Consider the following 24142-nt stretch of genomic DNA (forward strand, 5'->3'; position numbering starts at 1 on the left):
TGAGGGCGGTGGTGTTATCTGCACTTTCGTTGAAGCCGGTAAGGGACTTTTTGGGGAGTTTAGCAGCATGGCGGTGGGGTCATTACCTTCATGGCGCTATGCTCATGTCCGCATACTCGTAATGGTACGCTATTAGCGCCCTCTTGCGAGGGCAGACACATTAATAGCGTCATGCCGGTAATTTGCGATTTTTACCGCACAACGTGTAATGAGGCCCCCTGTTTCCTTTGTTACCACGTCTTGGTAAACTGTCCCTTAGGATTGTGTAGGGGCTGTCCTCTTTTCTCCACTTTTCATTCCTTATGCTTTTTACGGGTTTCCTTCACCCTCTGGGCATCCCCAACGACAGGATCAGCCACCCAGTTACCTCCAGGGTCTTGGCTGCAGTCCTCCGGTTGGTTGTGGGCTTCCCTGTGTTCTTTTCTGCTTCGCTAGTACTCTGGTGTTCCTGTCAGCTTTCCACAATGGCTCTATGGCTCCAGACCCACTTCAGTGTCTGCCTCTTCGCTAGACCCTGTTTTCCTGTTGGGCTGTGCTGCTCGCACTTCCCATAGCCAGCCTCTCGGTTTCTTTAACAGTACCGGTGGAAACCAACCCCTTTGGCTTCTCTGTGCCTGGACCTGCTTTTGCTGGCATTCTTTGTGAGCCTCGGTTACACTTGCTGTTCCTCTCCAGAGCATTTGACAATTGGGTAAGTCCATTGTTAGTCTTTATGCTCCCAAACAGTAAGCTCTGTGATTGAAGACTAGACCATTCAGATACATTGTGATCCACATGGCTCTGCCTCTTCCTCGTCACAGTTTCGTGCTTCAGATCTTCATTGTATTCATCCCTATTCTTCCTCGTCTCAGTCCTTCCTACTTCTTCCATACTACAGAAGTGTATAGGATATGAGGGTAAGGGTGAGGAGAATGGGGGTGAAGGAGAGATGGGGGTATAAGGTGGACTCAGTGTTCGCCCACTATAGTCATCACTGGTGCCACATGGTTTTCCCCTCCCTTGAGATCCACCCACTGAGTATCACCCCCAGAGGGACTATCGGGCAGCAGCCTCACCACTCTTGCCTCAGGGGAAGGGGCTCGCCCTACGGAAGCAGCAGCGTCATCCTGGGATTCGTCACAATTATCACAAAAAGGTGGCTATGCCCAAGCAATGTTGACAGAAAAAGATGGGGACAAATAGCATCCAATTACTTATAATAGATTCGTATTTGACCCCGTTGAGGTTGGACTACTGCCTTTTCTTGTGCCTGCTTGTGGCAGCCACATTAGCAGTACAATCAACTGTAAATCTGGTATAAGAGTCACCCCTTATTGTAGCAGTAGCACAAGCAGTAACTGGCCTGTTGGTGAAAACGAAAATACAACACTTACATGCTTCCCGCCTCATAAAACGTGAGCTTTTTCTGTTGAATTCTACAAACAGCACACCAACTTGGTGTTCAGTATTAAATCCAGACTGTATGCTGCCAAGACTGAAAGATGACAAAGCCCCTGATTGTATAGTTGTAACAGCATTTCTCACAAAACCATGAAAGGCTTTATATGATGTCCAAAAGGCTGAGTATTGTGTGGATGGTTCTTGTTTGAGAAATAAACATGGGTCGTTGGTGTTGGAATATGCAGTATGTACTGCACATGTGGTAATTGGGAGGGGGCAAATTCCTGATGTGTTTTTCACTCTGTGTACTCTACTAGAAGGTACAAAAACTCATGATGAACACAGAATCACATCACTCCTTCTGTGTTGTCCACAGTTATGGTCTAGTTCGTAGGGAGAGCTGGGTCTCTAATTGCAGCTGGGCACCATTAAAAAATGCTTTGCATGCAGAGGCTCTTAGCACAGCTTTAATATTACCCTAAGAATTATCAATGATAAAATGTGCAGTCCATCAGATCCCTAAAGACGAGCTTGCTTGGGGAATGCCTTGGTTGCCATTTCCCATATACCTCTGGCCGTAAGAAGGTTTCCCCAAACACAAGCACAGCCACCTGTATCTCCTTATTCTACCCTTGTCAAACTTTCTAAAATACACAAAAGTCTTCAGGTGTTGAAAAGCATGCTTGGAGCAAAGCAGCTTGTGCACTGCACACTGACAAATGATGGTGCTCAAAAGATGGAGAATTGGTTGCTTCCTGACCCCTTCTTTATTATTTTACATGTGTGAACTATGGGGCCACACACATTGGCAAAGGGGGGAGGGGTTGTAAATGTTCAGGTGACTGGTAAGCACCAGGTTGTTGTACAATGGCCAGTTTCACAGACGTCCTCAAGAACATACCAACTCTCAAAGACAGTTCATGGGTTATTATACTTTTTAAAGGGTTCCAACTAAGGGCCATTCTTTTCTCTTGCGTCTCCTGGTGGCCATCCTCCAACCTAGTCCAGACTTCCCAAATCCCGAGAAGGTCACTAGAGGTGAGGGCCTAAAGGCAACAGCCATATCTATCTAACACCCTCAGGGGTCTTCTAGGTGGATCCTAGCCTGGAGCCCCACTAGAATAACAATGTACTTCTAAATGGGAATTGGTGCCTTCCAGCCACCCAGCTCTCACCTGTTCTTATCCCTCACATGCTCTTGTATTCCTCATCCTGATGTTCCTTTTTTTAACTTTCCCTCCCTTCTACTCTCTCCCGTTTCCTCCTCCAACTCTCTCTTTTACCTCTCTCTCTCTTTCTCTCTCTCTCTCTGTCTCTCTCTCATCTTCCTCTCCAATGTTATTCTACTTATACTCCTGTCTTCCCCTTTACCCTCCACTACTCTCCACTAACCATTATGCTCAGCTATTCTCCACGCCCACTACTCTCCACTCTACAGAAAGCTCCAGTCCTCCTTTTCTCACGCTCACCCTCCTTGCAGTCTCTCCGACATCTTTTTCACTCAGTCTCACTTAATCCTCTGCTCTTCCCCCTAGTCTCACTCATTCACATTATTGACCATACACGCACTCTCACGCCCAAGTACAACTTTCTCTCACCTAACAATATCTCACCATCAACACACTTTCTGCTACTCTCCTCCATACTCTGCTCCACCGTCCTTCCACTGTTTGGTCTCTTGGCCCACCTCCTCACCCCTTGACCTCACCTGAATAACCCAGCCTACACCCTTTCCTCTTCCTCCTTTTATACTGCTTGGTCTGGGTTGCAGCCATCTCCCCCCTCCTATTGGCTGGTGCGCTCACATGTTCCTGTGATCCTACCGAGCCAACGAGCATGCAGTGGTCAAGACACTGATCAAGGATTTCGTACCTCACCTCAGAATACCAAAAAGTGTTGATATAGACCACAGAATACACTTTAAGGGGAAAATCTTGTAGGAACTCTGTCAGGATCTGCAGATCCAACAGAGGCTGCATTGCCCAAAGCACCCACAATCTGCAGGGATGGTGAAAAAACAAAATGGGGTCTTGCAAAACATAATTTCAAAAATCTGTTCTGAGACTGGGCTAAAATGGCTAGACGTGCTTACACTCGCCTTCATGAGTATGCAGGGCACAGCAAACAATAAAACATGTTTATGCCTTTATGGGATTTTCACTGGCAGACTTTTTACTATAGATGAGCACCTTAGTTTAGTTTTGTTAGGAAGGGAACTCTCTTTTAGTAGTGGGGTCAGTGAGGCGTTTACTTTTAATGTAAATAAAACTAGGTTAGAGCATGTTTGAGTCCTTCTTTCTTACCATATATGGTATCAGAGTGTGATCTGTCCCACCTGATACAAGGATGGGGCCCATGTTAGTTTTATGCCTATGCTTGAACGGCAAACCTTTCGTTAGGTCACCCCACAAACAATAGGGTTTGACCTATTCAATACAGACAAGTCCATGTACCCCCCCTAGAGAAATATGTTTGATACCCATAGGGGTTACATTTTCCCCTCCTCCTGAGACTTTTATTAGACTAGCAGCAAAATCTGGGCTAGCTTGGAGACACTCCCTAGATGTTGCAGTGGGGTTGTGTAACGCTCACCTGGTTCCCACAGAGGCGCAGATCCTGGCTGGACAGTTACGGTGTCTTCAATTGAGAAGCGCAGGACTCGGATGGCTCTCTGGACCGGACCTCCTCTTATGGAATGTCTGACTTGTAGAGTAAGGTGTCTGCAGGCGGAAGAAAAAGGGATTAATGGCTGGTTGTTGGTTGGGCTTCTCCTCCTTATTCGTTTTTTCCCTGAGGCCGCCCAAAGTCTGAATGAGCTCTCACCTTATATATGTAAATGCTTGGCTCTCCATCCTGCGACTGATGCAGGGGCGCTGGGTTCCAGTTACTTCACTGGGATTGCTTTAAGTCTCTTGTAGCCTCAGAGGGTTTAAAGCTGCTGAAGAAGCGATGCCGTCGTTTTCTGCACGAGCGGATGCTGGTCGGTTTGTAAAGTTCGAGAGCACCTTTTAATGAAGTCTTTGCCTTTGTTTCTTAGGTGCCGAAATGCTATATGCTGAGCATACGGATGCACGTAAGTATGAAGGTCCGTGCACGTGGAGGAGCACGTAAGTAATATGCTTGCTGACAGGTTTATTCGCACCTCTTAATGTCTTTTTCTTGATTTGCAGGTGCGAAGATGCAGCAGAAGAGGAGATGGCGAGGAGCGCACAGCTCCGGTAAGTGAAAATATAATTGTGTCCAATTTCCCCTTTTTTTGAACTAACCGGAGTTCTTTGTCTTGCAGGTAGAGGCCGCGGGATTCGGGAGATGCCGTGGATTCAGGTAAGTAAGCGTGGCTGCTAAAACGTTGCCTTTTGCTAACCTGATGTTCCTTTGCTGACAGGTGCGGCCGGAGACTGGATCCCTGGATGGTAAGTGAAGATCTGACTTGTCTTCACAGGCTGGAGCAGAATATATCACTAGAAGACTGGAGCTGACTCGGTGAGCGTCCTGCTGCAGATGCAGAATAACGCGAAGCACATTCTTCCAATCGGGTGTGGTTTAAATAGTGTTGAGGTGATTAGGTGTCTTCCTCCTCAGCCTCGCCCAAGAGAAAAAGAGTTCCTGTGTTCCAGAGTCAAGGAGTGATGCCAGCCCCACCCAGGTAAGAAAGTAGTTCCAGATTGGAAAAATAGTCCCACCCAGCAGAAGGCTGGAGCTTCATTTTGCCAGGACTTGTGAAGTTGAGTATGCAGCATGGTCTGCTACAGGTAAGTCCACCCAAGCACCTTTACCCAAAGTATAAGCCCGGCACCTCTGGCGCCGGGACCAGTGATTCTTATGAGCCTGGTGCCAACGGCGCCAGGACATGGTCCAGAGGGCCCCGATAGGGGTCGGTTGGGACCAGGGGCGGGGGTTGTGAGCCTGCTTCCGGGGATGTTGGGCTTGTCCTGACTCCTTGGAAACAGTGCTCATGACAGGTTGGTGGAGCCTGACCATAGGGGAGATCCCTATTATTTAACATCACTTTGTGGTCCAATATCTGTATCTGGTGCCTACATGCAGCATCAGCTGCCGCCAATAAAAGGAGTGTGTTCGACCTTGTCTACACTTTGTAAAACTCCTGATTCAATGTATCAGTTCTTTGCTCCATTTTGTGCTCCTGTCTGCTGATTCCATATCTTCTCTTGTGTTCCCTGCCAGTATCCTTCCTATTCAGCTTCCTCCTGATTCTGCCCTGCCTCCAGTGTTCTTATTCTGCCTTCTGTTGTGCTTCCTTGTTTACCTTTCATCCTTCTTGGAACTTCAACCATGGTATACCTGGATCCTACATGGCACTCTGCTTTCACCCACAAGGTTCTCTGACAATGTGAAGTCCTATAATACTTTGAGGACCTTTTTCCATTTTACCTCCCTGGGATCTGCCCCCCTCCCTGGTAACTTGCTTTGCAGCTGGCACAGTGGCTAAAGGAAAAGGCAGGCCTTGCTTACCCTCAACAACAGGATCCAAAGGCATCCACGTAAAAAGAAAACAGTAACATCAGACAATAGGATGGTCAGGTGGTGTAAGTGACTCTAGGTCACATGACCTTTGCTCCACCCATCTTCTAATCACTGCTAACCCTTTGTGCCCCTTCTGTGACACTCTATTATTTGACCCTGCCCTTGTATTTCCCCAATTAAGCTGCCTGGCAGCCTATTTTCTTTTGCAGTTGGTCAGTGATGCAATTGAATCTAAGTCACATGACCTCTGACCACCCACCAACTAATAACTGCTCCTCTTTTGGTGCCTCTTTTATGGCGCTCTTTTTCTTAGCCCCACCAATTTGTTTATTTACTTAAGCTGCCTTCCAGCCTCTTTTCTTTTACAGTTGGTCAGCTGGTGCAAGTGGATCTCGGTCATGTGACCTCTGGCCCGCCCACCCACCTGCCTAGCCCTAACCCTTTTGTTCCTTTCTTAACTCTTAGTTCACAGGACTTCTATTGCCCAGGCAACTGAAGCAAAGGGCAGACAAAGAAAAGGGTAATTCCTGTTTGGTCCTTTTAGGGCCTGGAAAGGGCTGACTCCTGCCCTCTGCATCCTAGGTAGGCTAGGAGCATGTGACCTTGATCTTCCCACCCACTACCTGCCATCCACTGCTGACTGCACCCAACTTAGGCTTCACTTAAGGGATGCTATCAGTGTAAGACAAGCAAATGCAGTGATGGCAGATCATGTAACCTGGCCTTCCAGCCTTCTACCGCTGACCACACCGCCTTTGGTTTAATTTAACGTACACCAGTGGCGTAAGCCAATCCATCCTCCAGCAGCAGATAGAACAGGTCACATGGTCTCATTCTTTCCACCCTCTGGCCACCACCCACTGTTGACCACTTCGATTAAGGTCAGTGGTCAAAGTGGGCGGAGCGGTTGGGAGCAGTGTTCCTCTACTTTTTAAAATTAAGTTTCACCAGTCCTATACTTTTATTATAAAAATGAAACTGTTCTGGAATGGTTTCATTTTAAAATAGAAATATACCAAGAAGCTTAAACTTGCACTTCAGTGCACTGCATCAGGCAGCCAGAGGTATGATGTTCCCTTAAACAGGCGTGTTTGCTGTTTGCTTTCGCCATACCGGTAATTCGATTCTGGGACCTGCTGGATCAGCTCCAACCTCACATCACAGTGAGCTATTGTAGAACTGCTGGATTGCTGTTCCAGTGACAAAGCCCATTCAAAAGCACCATCATAGACTTACTGCAGGCACTAGTGTACATGCAGTTAATGGGTAGGTGGGAGGGGTGGCTTTAATCTTTGTCATGCCCGTTAAGAGGTGCGCATGGTGGGTGATTAGAAAGAGGAGTGTGCGTAAAGCAGCATGCTGTGGGGGACAATGAATAAAGGTAATGGGGGATGTTTAAAATGCATTTTGCATTTCCTTTCAAAGTTTCTTTCAGCCTTTACACAGTGGTGGGGTGGAATGAAGAAAAGGCGGGACTCAGGTATGGGGTTTGTATTGTGCATGGTCATGAGTTTGTGGGGAGTGGGGGTGGGCCAGCTTCATTTAAGATGTCGTCCGTAGGCCTGGACAACACCCATTTGTAACCATACTAGTGTGGCAGGGACAATGGCAGGACCCGCTGAACCATGCAACTAGTAGACATAGGGCCTCATGACACGGAAGGCGGTAAGGGTTAACGGTCACTGGTAATGGTACCAGTGACCATTAACCCTTACCGCCTTACTACGAGGTCCCTTTGCGGGTTGGTACTTTAACGCCTGCTTTTGAGCAGGCATTAAAAACCAACCCGCAAAAGGACCAGGTTGCTAATTACGGTACCGCAATTTGCGGTACCGTAATTAGGACCTTCCCCATTCCCATTATGCCCTATGGGGCAAAAATGGGAATAGGGAAGGGCAATGGGGGAAGGGGGAATTACCGCCCCGCCAACCTTGGAATAGGGCGGTAATTCCCCTTTCCTCCAAGGCGGTGCCAGTATTTTACCGGCATGGACCAAGGTGCTAATAGCACCTTGGTCCACCGCCTTCCGTGTAATGAGGCCCATAGCCTTTTGTCTCTTAGAAACCCAGCTCATCCACACACTCTTCATGATAAAGCCCAGGCAAACACATATGTTCACACCGCACATCTAATCAGTCCAACCTTTGCCAAATCCCCTTCATCACCGCTTGCTTTTCCCCCTCACACTGTACATGTTCTTTAATTCTGATTAACGCCCATCCAGCCACTCGACACGCAGCAGACCAATTGGAATTGTTTAATGCCAATACACTCAATGCTAGCTTCATTATCGAAAGTTGCCTCACACCAATATCCTCCCATGTTTCTGATGTGTTCATTCCACCCCGATACAGCAGTCAACATGTTGGCCAGTCGAGGAAAACCGGGGAAGGAGTGCCAGTTAGTCACAAAATGAACTGGTTCTGTATGGTACACAATAAATCACAGTTAGATTCAGTGGGAACATTCACTTGCCAATTCCCTCTGTCGCGCGAAGACTCAGCTACTTTCCACCTAATCTACAGACCACCTCACAGGTGTGGTACCTTTCTATATGAGATCTCAGACTTACGTTCTGCAGCTTTAGTCACCCACAGGAACAACATCTTCCTTGCAGACTTCAACCTCCTCAGGACCCACGCAACCAAAAACATTAGAAACACATTCCTGTCCCTGGCAGAATCACTGGACATAATGCAAACTAGCCCCCACATTCATTACTTGTCCTCGACTGGACAGAGCATTCAGCCATCCCATTCTCCTTATCACACTCCCTAAAATCCCACAAAGGCCAAGATAAAAGCCCATGGTGGCACGTTCCTCCTTCAAATACCTTTCAGTGAAGGACCAGGATAGACGCTTCTCAAATGTCCCTCCCTCTGTGAACATCACCTCAGTGTTAGAAACCTTTGGCCAAACCTGGGAGGTACTTTCACTCTGAAAGTTGGGCCACGCCAAAAGAAATGGAGACCCAGACATCTTATTATACTATCACCATTATGACAGCCACTAACAGTTGCAAAGCCTTTTACACAGCAGTTAAACACTGTTCGAACACCACACCAGATCCAGATGTAGCACCGTAGCAGTATCCCAAGAAAAGTGTGAGGCTAGCAACATGATATTTATTAACAAGTTCAAGACCATCAGGTTTTACGCTGAAAGCTACCAATTCTCTGGCTCCCCTCCGCATATGCCCCACAGCTCATTCCAGCCTGGACCAACTTTTCTCCTCTGTCACCTGAGGACCTCTCATACTGCTTACACCTTTAAAACTGACCTCCTACACAGAAATGATCCTCCCAGCCACCATCCTTAAAATACCTACCTGTCCTTCCCTTACTGCTGTTTTTAGTCAACGCTTGTCCGAGAGTAGTTGCATTCACAGAGATCTTAAAAACAGGGCTCATGTGCCAATCCTCAAAAAACCCACTCTCGACGTGCAAGACCTAGCAAACTACCAACCGATCACAAGCCTGCTGTTTATCAGCAAATTCATCAAAAGGTATTTGCTAACCAATTACCTACAAAAATCAAGCAACTCGGCCTGCTCAGAGATTACTAATCTGGGTTCCATCCCAAATGCAGCACTGAAACAACCACCATCCAGGTGCTTGACAACGCCCTTCAGATTATCGACAAAAGGGACTTGTTGTGCCTGCTTTTCCTCCTGGGCCTCAAGGCTGCATTAAACATGGTTGACCATCTCTCACTACTCAGCCCTCCTTCCACACAGGATGGGTTTCTCTGGCATCATCCTAAAATGGTTCACATCTTATCTATCTGGCAGACACCATGCTGTGCAGATGGTCTCCCCCAGGAACAAACTCTGCCCCCTAACTTGTGGAATCCATTAGAGTTCCATTCACTCCCTGGTCATCTTCAACCTCTATATGTAGCTGCTGCACCCACTCCTAGATGACCCCAACATCATGATACACCAATATGCAGATCATACACAACTGTACCTGAAGGTCAATGCCCCACAAGTTATCGCTTGCATTCGCTTATGCCTTGGAATCTTTGGTTTACGACGATTTTCCCGAATAAAAATGGTCGCAACGACCAAAAGTTCTAAAAATGCTACCACCAAAGGTTGGAACACCAAAAGTTCGAACCTTTGGTTGTAGCATTGTATAAAAAAAATGGGGGCTCCGGGGGTATCCCCCGCATCGCCCCGCTCACTATACTTTATGGAATAGTGAGCAGGGGCTGCGGGGGACACCCCTGCAGTCTTCCGTTTAAAAAAAAAAGAAATGGGGGCTGCGGGGGTGTCCCCCGCATCGCCCCGCTCACTATACTTTATGGTATAGTGAGCGGGGGCTGCGGGGGACAGCCCCGCAGCCTTCCGTTAAAAAAAACAACAAAAACAAATCAGGAGCTGCGGGGGTGTCCCCCGCATCGCCCCGCTCACTATACTTTATGGTATAGTGAGCGGGGGCTGCGGGGGACACCCCTGAAGCCTTCCGTTAAAGAAAAGAAAAGGACCCTGCAGCACAGAAGTGAAAGGGAACTTGCGCTGCAGGAACCCAGCGTGAAGATGAAGGTAAGTGGGGTTTGTTTATGTTGGGGTGTGGGTGGGGGTGTGCTGAGGGTGTGGGTAGGGGGGTGTTATGGGTGTGTTGTGTGTGTGGGTGTGAGAATGTATTGTGTGTTCGCATTAGAAAGGTGGGAACTTTTGGTAGTCCGCACCTTTCTCATGCGAACGTTTTGCCCACAGTACTTTCAGCCGCGGGCAAATCACTTGGATTCAAATCTTTCAAACATGGACGATAAGAGCCTACTTAAAGCTCAATCCCACTAAAACTGAATTTGTACACCTCGGCCATCCCTCCAAGCAGGATTCTCCTCATAGGTGGCTGGATGAAATATGGTTCGATGGGATGAACCCTCACCCACTCAGCAAAATCACTAGGCTTCATTGTGGATAGCAATTTATCCTTCCAAAACACACTGCTAAAAAGGCTCCAACAGCTTGGTAGCTGTATCTCCACTCTGCACAATCTAATCCCCAGGACACTTCAGAATGGTGGTGCAGACTATAGTCATCTTACATATCAATGGGTGTAACCCCCTCCTCTCAGGGCTCCCGGCTGCTCACCTGTCCCCGCCCCCCCGCGTAACACCCAACATGCCGTGGCTTGCCTCATCACCAGCTCCACGGAATTTGCCCACCTTGCAGGATTTACACTGGCTCCCCATCCCAGGTTAGGATCTGGCTAAAAAATGCATGCCTCACCCAAAGGCAACCACTACTGGCTTCCAGCGTACCTGGCAGCCAATATAAAAACAATGGAATGCACACAGGCATCTCGCAGTAAGACCATCACCAAACTGGAAACTAGACTGGCTTACAACGACAAAACAAGGAAACAGTCCTTCCCATACTGTGCTCCTGTCCTCTCCATGCTACTATTAATCCGGAATGCTCCAAGTCTCCTTCAGTTCAGGAAAGAATTTAAAACCTAGCTTTTCCAACAACACCGAGGTGAAACCTAGATTTTTGTTATCCCGTGCCCACTGCCATTTGTATATTGTACTGTGATTTATTAATTACTACTAATGTTTACTTGATGACTTGTTAAATTCTCGCTACCATTGTTTTGCTTTATGACCTGTACAGCACTCCATTGCTCTCGAGTTATGTTTGCACTATGAAAATGTATGATAATATGTATAATAATAACACTACCACTTACAAATAATATGTATATTGCTTTACAACGTACACCAAAGAAAACATACATAGCAAACATATAAGACATTCTAAAAACAAACAAAATGAACTATTTAAATAAATAAGACTATGTGCAATTTATATGAAATTACCTGAAAACATATGCCCACAATAACATCGAATATATTAAATTAACTCCAGAGATACAACCACAATTACTAAAATAACTATGTCAAAAAAAGTTCTGGGAGCCCCTTTGTTGAGAACGAACATGGCCAAATAACCTGTTTTATGGGAAGGTGCCCACTCGGGAGGGTCTACAACCACGTTTTAGCTCATTGTACCTTTCACAGAGGAGAAATAACCATTTGCATATCAGTCTGGTCCCACCCAGTTAGGCAGGCGAATACCGAAATGCGAGGCAAATCTCATCTGAACAACAGTACCAACAACAAACCCAGACACGTGTTTCGGCCTATTTGGGCCTCATCAGTGAGTTGTGCCTGTCTAAGCACAGTGCGCAAGGGGTCCTGTTTAATAACTAAAATAACTCGCTCACAACAACATATGTCCTTAGTAACATCTTTAAACCACATTTCGCACCAAACAACTAACATTCACAAGAAAAGCACAAAGAAGCAAACATACAACATTGGTACATAAACTAAACACAAAGTATTATGAACAGGCTAACAGCAATTGCAAAATAAGAGGGTTAGTTCAGATTTCAACAATGCTGGTTGTATTTTATGTTTAGTGCTTAATACTGCATTTAAACCTTAACGTAGGTAATATATTTTAACTTTTTTAATAATTAGAAAGCTAATTTGAAAACAAACGTTATATATACCGTTATATATACGCACTTTTTGTGTGAAAACGGGACTATACTTTTGTGGTATTTATTTACGACCTAAGAGCACTCAAAGCGTTAAAATTTCTGATACTTTTGACGTGATGAGTTTGTGCTTCAGTATTTTGAGTGCAATCGAAATGACTAGAGAGTTTTCCTCTCATTTTGGGAGATAACAGCAGGATTTGGAAATGCAATGTTTAGGAATTATGTGTTTGATGCAATAAATACATATGGCCCTCATTACGATACCGGCGCTAAACCATGGCGCTATTAGCACCATGGTTGGTGCCGGTATCGTAACGTGTCCGCCATGGTGAAATGGGGAAATACCGCCCCATTCCAAGGTTGGCGGGGTGGTATTTCCCCATTTCACCATGGGCCTTCCCCATTCCCATTTTTGCCCCATAGGGCTCTATGGGAATGGGGAAGGCGCTAAGTACAGTAACACAAATTGCGGTACCATACTTACCGCGAAGGTCCCTTTGCGGGTCCCTACTTTAACGGCTGGTCTAGACCAGCCGTTAAGGTCGGGTCCTGCAAAGGGACCTCGTAATTAGGCGCTAATGGGTTAAAGTTTTTATGAGATTTTTTATGTTGGGATCAGAAGTGTGACTTGATTGAAAAATTACAGATCAGAGATATCCCCAAATCAAGCCACACTTCTGATCCCAACATGAATAGGGATCGTGAAAATCTCATAAAAACTTTAGGTTCGGAGCTCATATCAAGAAATACATCTCTGAATCAAAATAAATAGGAGTCGTCTTTGACTATTCCTGGTCCATACACTCCAAATGATGTTTTTTTTTAACAAATATGACTTATGAAACAGTTTCATGAGTTCTATCTCTCGACTTATATATTCCCTTCTGCAGCTGAGAGATACCAGATCAACACTTCTATTTTTTTTAATAAAGGTTGCATTCCAAAGAAACGAAATAAAAATGTAATGTTTTATTTGGGAAACAACATATTATGTGCAAAACTTTGAAGGACAAAGTAAAAACAGGAATCCAACAGTGTGGAGTGAACCCCCATAAGAAAAAGCAATACCTGAATAGAATTGACTCAAATCAAATTGTGATATAAGCATTAGTCCCTTAATGCCACACTTAGAAGTGACGGCCAGTTTTGTCAAGAAATACTTTGCTTGAAACCTGGCATGCACGAGCAATATCTTGTAGGGCTTCTAAGCACGTTAATCTCACCTTAACAGACCGGGGTCTGATAGAGGTGGGCCTAAGAGTACGTAAAGATTACCTCTATGGGGAATGCGACACTCTTAGTTCTGACGTTATTTATCATTACCAAATATGTTTCTCCTCCATATTAGCACACAACAAGATATTTCCTGCCAGTACCCACTGAAAGTAATTGACGTGGGCATGCAATAAATGCAAGGCAAGGCATGACAGCATTTGGAATGTGTGTCCCTGCGTGTGTTCCGCAGCATTACTGCATTTACACAACTCACGCGGCACTCATTCCCCTTCCCGTCTCTTGCTTTTAATGAGTGAAAAATATGCAGAGTGAATGGGTTCGGATGCAACTTGCCCCCGGCGCAGTTTTCCCCCCATGTGACCCGACCTGCCATTCTCCTGGGTCCCAGTGAGAGGTGACGTTTCGACAACTAACCCTCAAAGTAGACTGGAAGCTCGAATAAGGATACAATCCGTCTCCAACAGATGGCTACGGGGAGGCACTTATAGTTGGTTACCTAGAAGAATAAAAAACTCTCAACTCCTCCCACCACTGAATTTAGCAAGAACACAGATTCCATGCTGGTGTGTTCGCAACCTTAGCGGCTTCAGGTTAATTGGGGGACGATGATAACAGCGGTAGATGAAGTCGCATGAGGTAGATGAGGCCGCAATGGGTAAAAGACAATTTCACGCACATACATCCAGGCCTAGCTGTTATACTTGCCTTTACCCTGGTACACTACATCTGGCCTCCTCCAAAACCTACCTGGATATGAGAACGAATACACACGGGTGGAGGAGTCCACCCAGTTTTTTCAGAGGGTGGACTCAGTCCCCCCTAGCTAAAACGAGAAACATTAATTGAATGTCCTCTTTGAATTTATGAATTAAAGCCGACCTCACAGATCGAACCGCAGGCGTCACGTTTGCAGGCCAGCCACTACTGCTACATAACCCGATGAAAAATAACAAACAGCTAAAGGTGAATTGTCTCATTTCGTTACTGCACGTTCCAGGGAAAACATTTGTATTGGTTTTTGGAGTTTAAAACATGCACACCTTTTAACGTTTTCAAAAACACTATTGGAAGAAAATATCCCTCTTGGTTTTGTGCATATTGATTTTATGAAAGGCAAATGCCATTCGTCCTGTGCAATTTGGGTGGTTATGGAAAGCCAATTTAATGAAATGTGCATATTTCAACTTGATATGCTAATTTCTGCGAAGTCACATGCGTTTCTTGAGTCCCCCACTTTCATTTTTAGGACTTGACCCATGATAGCCATTAGGATATTCACCTATCAATTATGTGTAAATGGATTTGTTTCCGACCATCAACGTCTTCATCATTGCTCAAGTCGGGGTTCAGATCCTGTAGACTAATGCCGGCCACATTGGTTCCGCTCCAAACAGCAACTGTAATGCAAACAGACCGCTGTCAGCAGCTGGTTAAATGCAAACCTTTCCATATTACTGAACATCATGTACCAGGAAAAGGAAGTGATTGCAAGGAGATATTCTGCTAATGAGGCCATTTACTGCTTCGGGTTTCTTTCCCAGCTTGAAGCGAACATTGCTATCACAGCATTTAGTGGCGGGAACCATATGGACCCAAGGGAAAAAAAACGACACTGTAACAACACAAATTCAGCTTCATTGGCCAATGAATAATGTAAACATCATGTTGCTGACTTATCATGTCATCAATGACCTTTGCATCTGCTTTTTAGCCGCAGAGGACCATAATCTGTATACTGGTTTTAAATGAAAAAGACAGATACAAACAGATAGTGAAATACCCTTGCAAACCAAGGCCTAAAAAAAGACCCATATTTACCCAGGCCTGCCTTTTCATGCACCCCATGCAAGAAACATCCCATGCGATCCTAACTTATAATTAGTTGGTATTTTAAAAATAAGTGTTATTTAAAATACCACATATTTACCATTACTACCATACTCAGAATGAGGCACTTAGTATCCATGTGTTCCCATAATAAAATAAGATGAGGGGAGCTGGGCAGTTAGAAGGGTGATGGATGGGTGTGATGGATGGTGTGATGAATTTGGAGATTTCGCCCCTTCTTCCCTAGCGGGAGCCACCCCCTTTGAAGCTAGGGAGGTGAAGCCGCTAAGCAAAACCCAGCCTATGTGTTTGGGAAAGCGGGACCTCACTGGTAGCGACTCCCCTCCAGGGGACAAGGACTTCCATTTCCATTGGGAACTCCCTATACATCAGATATTATCTGCCTACATGGGAATCAGCAATACTGACAATACCTCAATTTGCTTGGCTCAAGGTAATGATAACCTTCACATCTGTTAGACAACCTGTGGTGGCCGTTATGCCCTCTCTCATTACAGAAGCGAGAATGACGGGCCAACAACCCTTGAATGGAGGAGGAGAAAAACACACAGTGGCGAGGCTATGGTGTAAGTACGTCGGTAAGTGGTGGAGCCATGCTGCACAGCGGAGCCAGCTGTGGTGCGGAGCGAGGTGAACGCCAAAGGGTGAAGCCACTGTCCTGATATGGAGGCATACTGGCACTGAGAAGCCAGGGCCAACCAAAGCAAAGTTTACCTGGAGGTGTGACCACGTCGAGGACATGTTGGGCCCAGCGCCGCAAACAAATGCCAAAACCAGGAATCGAGGAAGGAGTGAATCCTCTGCTCCCAACGAGAGTGCAGACTGGTGCAAGAATGCCCCAAAGAGCAGCGTTCAAAATCGCTCGTATCCAGTCCACTGCTGGAGAGATATGCCCTCACTGGAGCAGACCCTTCAAGGCAGAATGTATTTGTATTTGTATTTATTTATTTATATTGTGCAGCCTGCCCACGGGCATCAGGGCGCATGTTTGGAAAGGTTACAGTGAGAAGTTACAGAAGGCAGTTACATATTACATAATATAAATATACATAGAGCAAAGAAATATACATATATTTACAAAGGTAGTTAGTCGTCTCAGTATATAAAGAGGTAGTCGAGGTGGCACAGCATGCAGTAGGTGTTTACCAAAGGGTGGCTGAAGCTTCGTCTTGCTCATAGAGCCATTGTTTTGCTCTGTTTTTGAAGGATTGAAGGGAGGGGAAATTCCTGAGATCATTGGGTAGTGAGTTCCAAAGCTTTGCTGCCAGGACTGGGGAGCTCGAGCCTCTGGCAGTCTGGAGCTTGAAGCAAGGAATGATGAGTGTGTGTGCTTGTGCAGATCTTAGAGGTCTGTAGGCTGTGTGTTGTGTGAAGCGCTCTGACAGGTAGGCCGGTGCTGCGTTGTTCTGTGCTTTGTGGCTTAGAACAAGTGTTTTGAGGGTGATACGCCGTGAAATGGGGAGCCAGCGTAAATTGCGTCTAGTGGAAGAGATGTGGGCGCGCCTAGGTATGTTAAGAGCAGCCCAGATGGCGTTATTCTGGGTTACCTGCAGTTTGTCAATGTTTCTTTGACTTGTTCCAAGGTAAAGGGCATTGCAGTAGTCAATTTTGGATAAGATGAGGGTTCTGGCAAGGATAAGACAATTGTCCATAGATAAGAAGGGACGGCAAGCAGTGATTAGTTTGCACGTGTACGCAGATGCTGAAACTACTGAGTTGGTTTGTCTGGTGAGAGAGAGGGTGGAGTCTAGGTAGATTCCGAGTGTTTTAGTGACATTGGTGACCTTGATGAAGTTACCATCAATGTTGAAGGCATCATATTTGCTGTCAAGTTTTGAGAGTTTAGATTGAGAGCCTAGGATGAGTAGCTCAGTTTTCTCATCGTTTAGGCAGAGACCGTGGTGGGCCATCCACGCCTGGATGACGGTGTAGACTGCATTGAGAGCTTTGACGTCAGTTACATAATCACCAGTGATAGGGATGAGTATCTGGGTGTCATCCGCATAATTTGTGTACGTGACACACAGATGGTCAAGAATATCAAAGAGTGGTTTAGTAAAGACGTTATAGAGCGTGGGTGATACACACAAGCCTTGTGGGACTCCGCAAGGGACATGCGCTGGGTCAGCAGCGGCAAGAGGTGAGAAGACTCTCATGGATCTGTTGACAAGGAATGAGTTTATCCAGGAGGTGGCTGCATCGGAGAAGTGGGCGGCCGTTTTGAGATGCTGGCAAAGGATTTGGTGGTCCACCAGATCGAAGGCGGCGGATAGATCTAGGAGGAGTAAGAGCGCTTGTTTGCCTTTGTCTTTCAAATCCTCAATTTGTGTTTTTAGATCTCATAGAGCTGTCTCAGTGCCGTGTCTCGGCCGGAAATCAGATTGCCTGAGTCCTAATAAGTTGTTCTTATCGAGATAATCTTGAATTTGGAGATATGCAGCACGGTCCAGGATTTTTAGGAGGTAGGGTACCGTGGTGATGGGCCTATAGTTGGTGGGGTTACTAGGGTCTAAGTTAGGTTTTTTGTTTAAGGGGATTACCCATGCATCATTGAGTTTATTTGGTACAATGCCAGATTTAAAAGAGGAGTTGAAGGAAGTTATAAAGGGAGCGAGCTCAGACGCTGCTTCCTTTGCGATTGGTGCTGGGCAGGCGTCGCCTTGACAATTAGATGGTTTTAGCTTCTTGATGATATTTTCCACTTCCCTAATGGTAAGCGGTGAGAAGCTAAAAGGTTTGAAGGAATGATTGTGGGATGAGAAGTTGGAGGGTTGGGTGTTACCTGCTGAGTCAAGGAGATGTTTTTTTTTAGTGTTGATTTTAGCTCGGAGTAAAGTGATTTTGTTGAGTCGTGCTTTTTGAATGTTAGCGCACCATTCGGTGTCAGGGGTGCATGTGTCAATGGGGGAAACTGGGGACTCTAATTCCTTGAGGATTTTAAAGAGTTCCTTAGTATTGGATTGAGCTTGTATGATCCTGTTGTTATAGACTTCCTTTTTTGCCGCTAGTATGGCTTCTTTGTACGAGAGGGTGATGGATAGAAGGTTAATTTTATTTACTGGCGTAGGTGAGTTTCTCCAGAGAGACTCAGCTTTACGTTTATCTTTACGAAGTTCTCGTAGGTGTGGGGTGAACCAGGAATTAAGGTGGTTGCGTGATTTTTCTTTGCATTGTTTAATTGGGGCAATGGAATCCAAGGCTTTTAACATAGCTCGATTGTAGGTGTCCACCAGGACGGTAGGGTCTGCACAGGTTGTGGAGACCAAATTTAATAGTGGGAGGATGAGTGGAAGTAGTTTCTCAGTTGTGATATCCTTCTTGTTACGAGTGAGTGTGGGTGGCGCAGTACAAGGTTTATCCACGGATGGGCAAGAATTGATGGAGAATGTTATTTTATGATGGTCAGACCATGCACATGGTAACACTGAGATTAGGTTTAGTGCGCAATTCATGTCTGAAACCCAGTCCAATGTGCGTCCCTTGATATGGGTAGGTACATTGACATGCTGGGTGAGGCCAAAGTCGGATAGGACATTGGCTAGGTCGCAGGCTTTAGTATCGTTCGTGTCCAGATAGCCTAGATTAAGGTCTCTAAGTATGATAATTTGGGATTTAGGCTTAGTGCTGGATGCTAGGATGGAAGAGATATCTTCTACGAATGTGGAAGTAGGACCAGGTGGCCGATAGATGAGGTGCACTGAGGCGGTATGATTAGGTGAGATTGGGAGTTTAATCGAGAGTAGTTCAGCAGAGGGCAGCTGATGACTGTTAGCGACTCTTAGGTTAAGAGAGCTCTTGAATATAAATGGTAATCCACCCCCCTTAGTTTGATTGGTGTCCCTATCACACCTGGTGATAGAGTAGCTATCGTGAATGGCGAGGGTCAGGGTAGGGCCAGATGCAGGTTTCCCAGGTAGAGGGAGAGAAGAGGGAGCTAAGTGAAGTACAAGGTCACAGAGGCCTGAGCGAAAAACTGAACAAAAGAAACAAAAGGGTTATGAGAGCCTGAGAAACTCGAGGAGGATGAACCTCCTGAAGGGTCACAAAAACGTACTCACAAGAGCTGAGAGAACCACAAGTAGAAGATAGGGGTTACAGATACCCCAGAGAGCTAAGTGAACTAGTGGGACAAAAAACAAGAGAACCCAAATAAAGAAAGCAAATAAAAGGCATGAGGGGAGCCCAGAGGCATCCAAACCCTGACACTATTGGGGAGAGAGCAATACAAGTAGTGGAGAGGGATCATCATCATCATTATTTGTCATTTGTATAGCACCTTTCACCATTTGTATGGTCTCAACGCGCTGTAGGTTGAATGCCCCCGGGGGACCAAAGTACAGGTATGTGAAGTTTGTCAGAGGAGTTTAGAATGTATGTGTGCAGGGACATATCCCTCCATCTAAAGAACGTTGGTCATTTTGTTTTATCTGGAACTTAAGACTTTTTTGTTGTTGTTGGACTTGGGAAATTTGAGGAACTTTGGTAAACTGCCAGTAACTGTGAAATAAGGAGAACTGTTAAATTGTTGAATCCAGTACAAGTAGATATTCCTGGAAAAGCTGGGGGAATATTCGAGCATCCAACACTGAGTGCAGGGCACTCCACTAAATTTTCTTTTATTTTTGTCTAAGTGATAGGGCCAGTTTAGTGGATAGGTTTGGAAGGAGGACTATTTTCCTTTGCGACTATTGACAAGCACCTTAGTATAGCTTCCTAGGAAGGGAACTCCCCTTTAGCAATAGGCTTCGTGAAGCGTTTTTCCTTTAAGTTGAATAAAAGTTACTTGACAAGAATTTCCTATGGTCTGAGTCCTTCTCCTGGCTTGCTAAAGTGGCCAATAAATGGTTGATTTTCAAAAAAGGCATGGCCAAAAACAACTACATTTGAAGTTTTTATTAAAGGGATTACAAAAAATGCTCCACTGTTCCCAGTTGTGCCCCAAGCACCTAGTTTGCATCCACAATTGTCCCATTACATCGAGTTTCCCACATACTCATTATTCCCATTCATTCTCCATATCATATTTGCTTTCCCTCAAGACTGCCCTCAGTTTTGACCCATGTCACTTACTGCCTCCTGTCACAGATGGCCTCAGGAACACATCAACTCTCAAAGAGAGTTAAAAGGTTTTTATTTGCTTAGTAGTTAAGGAGCTGTCTAAGGGGCGTCCTTCTATATCTAAGGATGGCCAGTCCCCCCTAACCCAGGTGTCTCTTCAAAATTGGTGCTGGGAAACAGAACATTCACCCATTACAGAGACTCTCCCCCCCATTAGGAACATGTCTCCACTGCTCGCAACACTGTGGCCTATCTGCATGTCAGTGTTTAGCATAGTTATGGTTTTCAGAGGGACTATAATCTGACAATACATAGGAAATGGTAGTGTATTTGTACATTGCATGTTACAAGATAATCACTTAAAGTTACATAGTATAGAGTAGCAAAACAAAGTGAAGAATGAGTGCAGGACAGAGGTATACCAACTATGCAACAGCAATTTGCTCTTTGAACTGCAAAGAGTTATTGTGTCATGGAGGTGGCACAGAGAGGCAACAGTGGATGGCAAATGGGCACTTTGAGGATTCAGGAATGAAACTCGGACACAAGTGAGTCATGTTTTTAGTCGAAGACTTTTATTGAAATAAAAGGGGATGGGAAAATGCCTCTCTGACCCTGCTCTAAGAGGACTTTCCCTACCTAAACCAAAAACTAAGGATCTGTCCGTGTCAGAATGTCCAAAACAAAATGGTGCTGTGTCCAGCATTCTATTCTATTCCTCACACGCTGATAAATGTAATTCTAAGGGGAAAATGGTAATGTCTTTGGTCTTGAGTGGTTTAGAAAATAAGAAGAATAACTCCAACACAAACGTTCTTCAATGATAAGGATCCTCTCTCCAGAGGGTGGCTCCATTTGCCTAGATTCCTCTTTACTTTCTGATATTTTCACAAGTAGCTTTTCTTTGTGCCTTTCTTGTCCAGCAGCAACACTGATAATCAATACTGCCTGGCTTTCTACTTTTGTCCTTTTAGGATACCTGGTATACTCTACTGCCATGATTTTGCTCCTTCCCTCCTGGTTAACTCAATCCTTTTTCTAGTTCTGATATATTCTTCTCAGGACCTCTTTAATTTCTGTACTTTCTTGTTACTGCCTTGTATACACTTCTGTCACGGCTTCTTCTAGTCACACACTTGTAACTGCCTCGTATACTCTCCTGCCAGGGCTTCTTGTAATTACACACTTGTTTGATAATGTATCTCCTTGATATATTATCCTGTCTGGGTTTCCCATATACTTGCACTGTATACACTGACAAACTGGAAAGGTTTTTACTCACAGTTTATTTACCTTTTGACAATAAGTTCTCTTGCTGTTTGTCTCTCAGCTTCTTTATTCACAATTACTTACATTCGGTGTAGCTGCTGAAAAGCCCTGATGTCCCCGATGTCTCTGGGTGGACTCATCAGTTTTTGTTGGCATTACTAGATTCTCCCACAGCTACCCATTGACAGTCTTTCAGTATTTCATTTCTCGCAACTGCTTTCTCTTGGCTTTCCCGGTTCTCGTGCCTTCTGCTGGGCACATCTGCTTGGTTCCAGGCTCCGGTGAGTTAGGTGCTGCCATTCAACACCTGCGAGCACCCACAAGTCTATCGTCGGCTCCTGGCGTTCCCGCAGCCTGTCCTCTTCCCCTGGCAGCTTCTCTCTTTTTGGCTCTCGAGCCGGTCGGCTCCACCACACTGGTCCCAGCCCTTCAGTCTCTCGATCCACACAGAGAGGTGTAGCTCTCTCCCACCAGCAGCACACTTCCACTCTCTGCGTCTGCTCTTTATATTTCCCGGCCACAGGTGTGTGCGCCCAACAACTAGAGAGATCCTTGTGCTTGTGGCCTCCTTCACTCTGCATTACTTGGTTTCTCTTCCTCGTCCCAGTATTTTGGTAGTTAAAAAAAAATATATATCTTTATTCTTTTTCAACATATAACAAGTACAACAAAGTGACACAAATAATCATATACCTCCAGCTTCTATGAAATGATTCCCTCTTTAACTTCCCACTCCCAGCCCTAAGTGTCTGTATATAGTTCCAACCTTATATCCCATTTTACGATATCCTCTCCTTAGCTCCGTCTTATGTGGTCTATACCACCATTTCGTCCTTACTTTGATCAAACAATGTTATCGTTAGAGCAATCCATTGCAGAATGTCTGTTCCAAGTTCTTGCTTCTGCTCTCCAATTGCCTTCTTCCATACCCCTGTTTCTGCTGTTGCCCATTTCCTCAGGTCTTCCCACCATTTATCAATACTCGGTCCCTTGGTGGCTTTCCACTGCATGGCTATGCTGCGTTTGGCTAGTATATAAATTAGGTCTTTCATCTTAAACATGTTTTTTTGCTTAGTGCTTCTCTTAAAGAGACCCAACATACATGCCTCGGGGGATTGGATATCAAAGTTAATGCCTCCTGGGGTCACTCTGCCACACTCTTCCAAAATTCCTGTATCCTATGACATTCCCAGAAGATGTGTATCATGCCTACGTTTTCTTCTTTACATTTAGGACAAGCCTGATTACCCGCACCCCTAAACCTTGCTATCACAGCTGGCATTAGATATGCCCTTTGTGTGATGTAAAGTTGCAGCAGCTGCAGCCTGGCGTTTCTAGTGAATTTCATATGGTATCGGACTATACTTTGCCACTCTTTATCTTAAAATGGTTTTCCTAATTCTTTTTCCCATCCTCCTCTGCACTTAAAATCTGCTCTCGAGTTGCGATCTACCAGTACCTCATATATTCTGGATATAGCGTGTCCCCCCTCAGAGATATTTATGATTGTTTATGAATCCTCACATCCTATAGTTTCCTCCGTGACAGATGGCCACCTACTCTTTACTGCACTCAGCACAGTCCTATATAGTAGAAATTTACCCTTGTGTATACCTGTGGAGTCAGTCTTTCAATTCCTTAAATTCCAGCAACCTATTTTCATTCCTTAGATTCCCCTATCGTAGCAATACCGCAACAATCCCATTGTGCCCTTACTCTTGCTCTAAGTCCATTTGTGTCCAACACTGCCACTGGTAAAGGCATCTGTGGTGATATTGGGTCTCAAAGTCCCATGATTTTGCAGGTCGTTTGCCATATCGGTATTCCCAACCTCACCAACTGTGAATGACCGTTTGGCTCCCACGGGGGAGTCCAAATTAAGACTCTCAGATGTAATCTTTTTATTGCTGGCTGTAGGAGAGTTGTCTCCACCGTAGGGCTATCTGCCATCGATTGCACTACATACCGCAACTGGAAAGCCAGGAAGTATAAGTCGGGGATATTCAACCCTCCTTGCGCATAAGGCCTTTGTAATATGTTGAGCACAACCCTGTGCCTCCCCCCTGCTTTAAGAAGCTCCTAAATACGTTCTCAAGTTCCATGAAGAATTCCTTGGGAATATTATATGGGATATTCCCAAAACAGTGCATAAGCCTCGGTAGTGCCACCATTTTTAATAATGCCACTCTTTCTGCCATCGACAGCGGTAGCCTGCCCCAAAATTCCATCAATTTAACCAAGCACACTTTAGCCTGTATTGTATTGAATTTGTGTTCTAGCTTGGGGTTGTGGTATATGTTCAGACCTAGGTACGTGAAGGAGTTTCTACCCCACTGCAGGCGAAGAGC

At 45.3% G+C, this 24142-nt stretch overlaps 1 protein-coding gene across 1 annotated transcript in view; it reads right to left on the reverse strand.

Moving 5' to 3' along the window:
- The window catches only part of LOC138503604 (L-lactate dehydrogenase B chain-like), a 595281-nt gene that overhangs the window by 89940 nt on the left and 481199 nt on the right, over window positions 1-24142 (reverse strand). The window contains exon 8 of the mRNA XM_069623460.1: window positions 14899-15016. Coding sequence (XP_069479561.1) covers window positions 14899-15016 — 118 coding nt within the window. The remainder of the gene's footprint in view (window positions 1-14898; window positions 15017-24142) is intronic.

Source organism: Ambystoma mexicanum, chromosome 11 (assembly GCF_040938575.1).
Source record: "Ambystoma mexicanum isolate Mex_15411 chromosome 11, UKY_AmexF1_1, whole genome shotgun sequence".
Lineage (NCBI taxonomy): Eukaryota > Metazoa > Chordata > Amphibia > Caudata > Ambystomatidae > Ambystoma > Ambystoma mexicanum.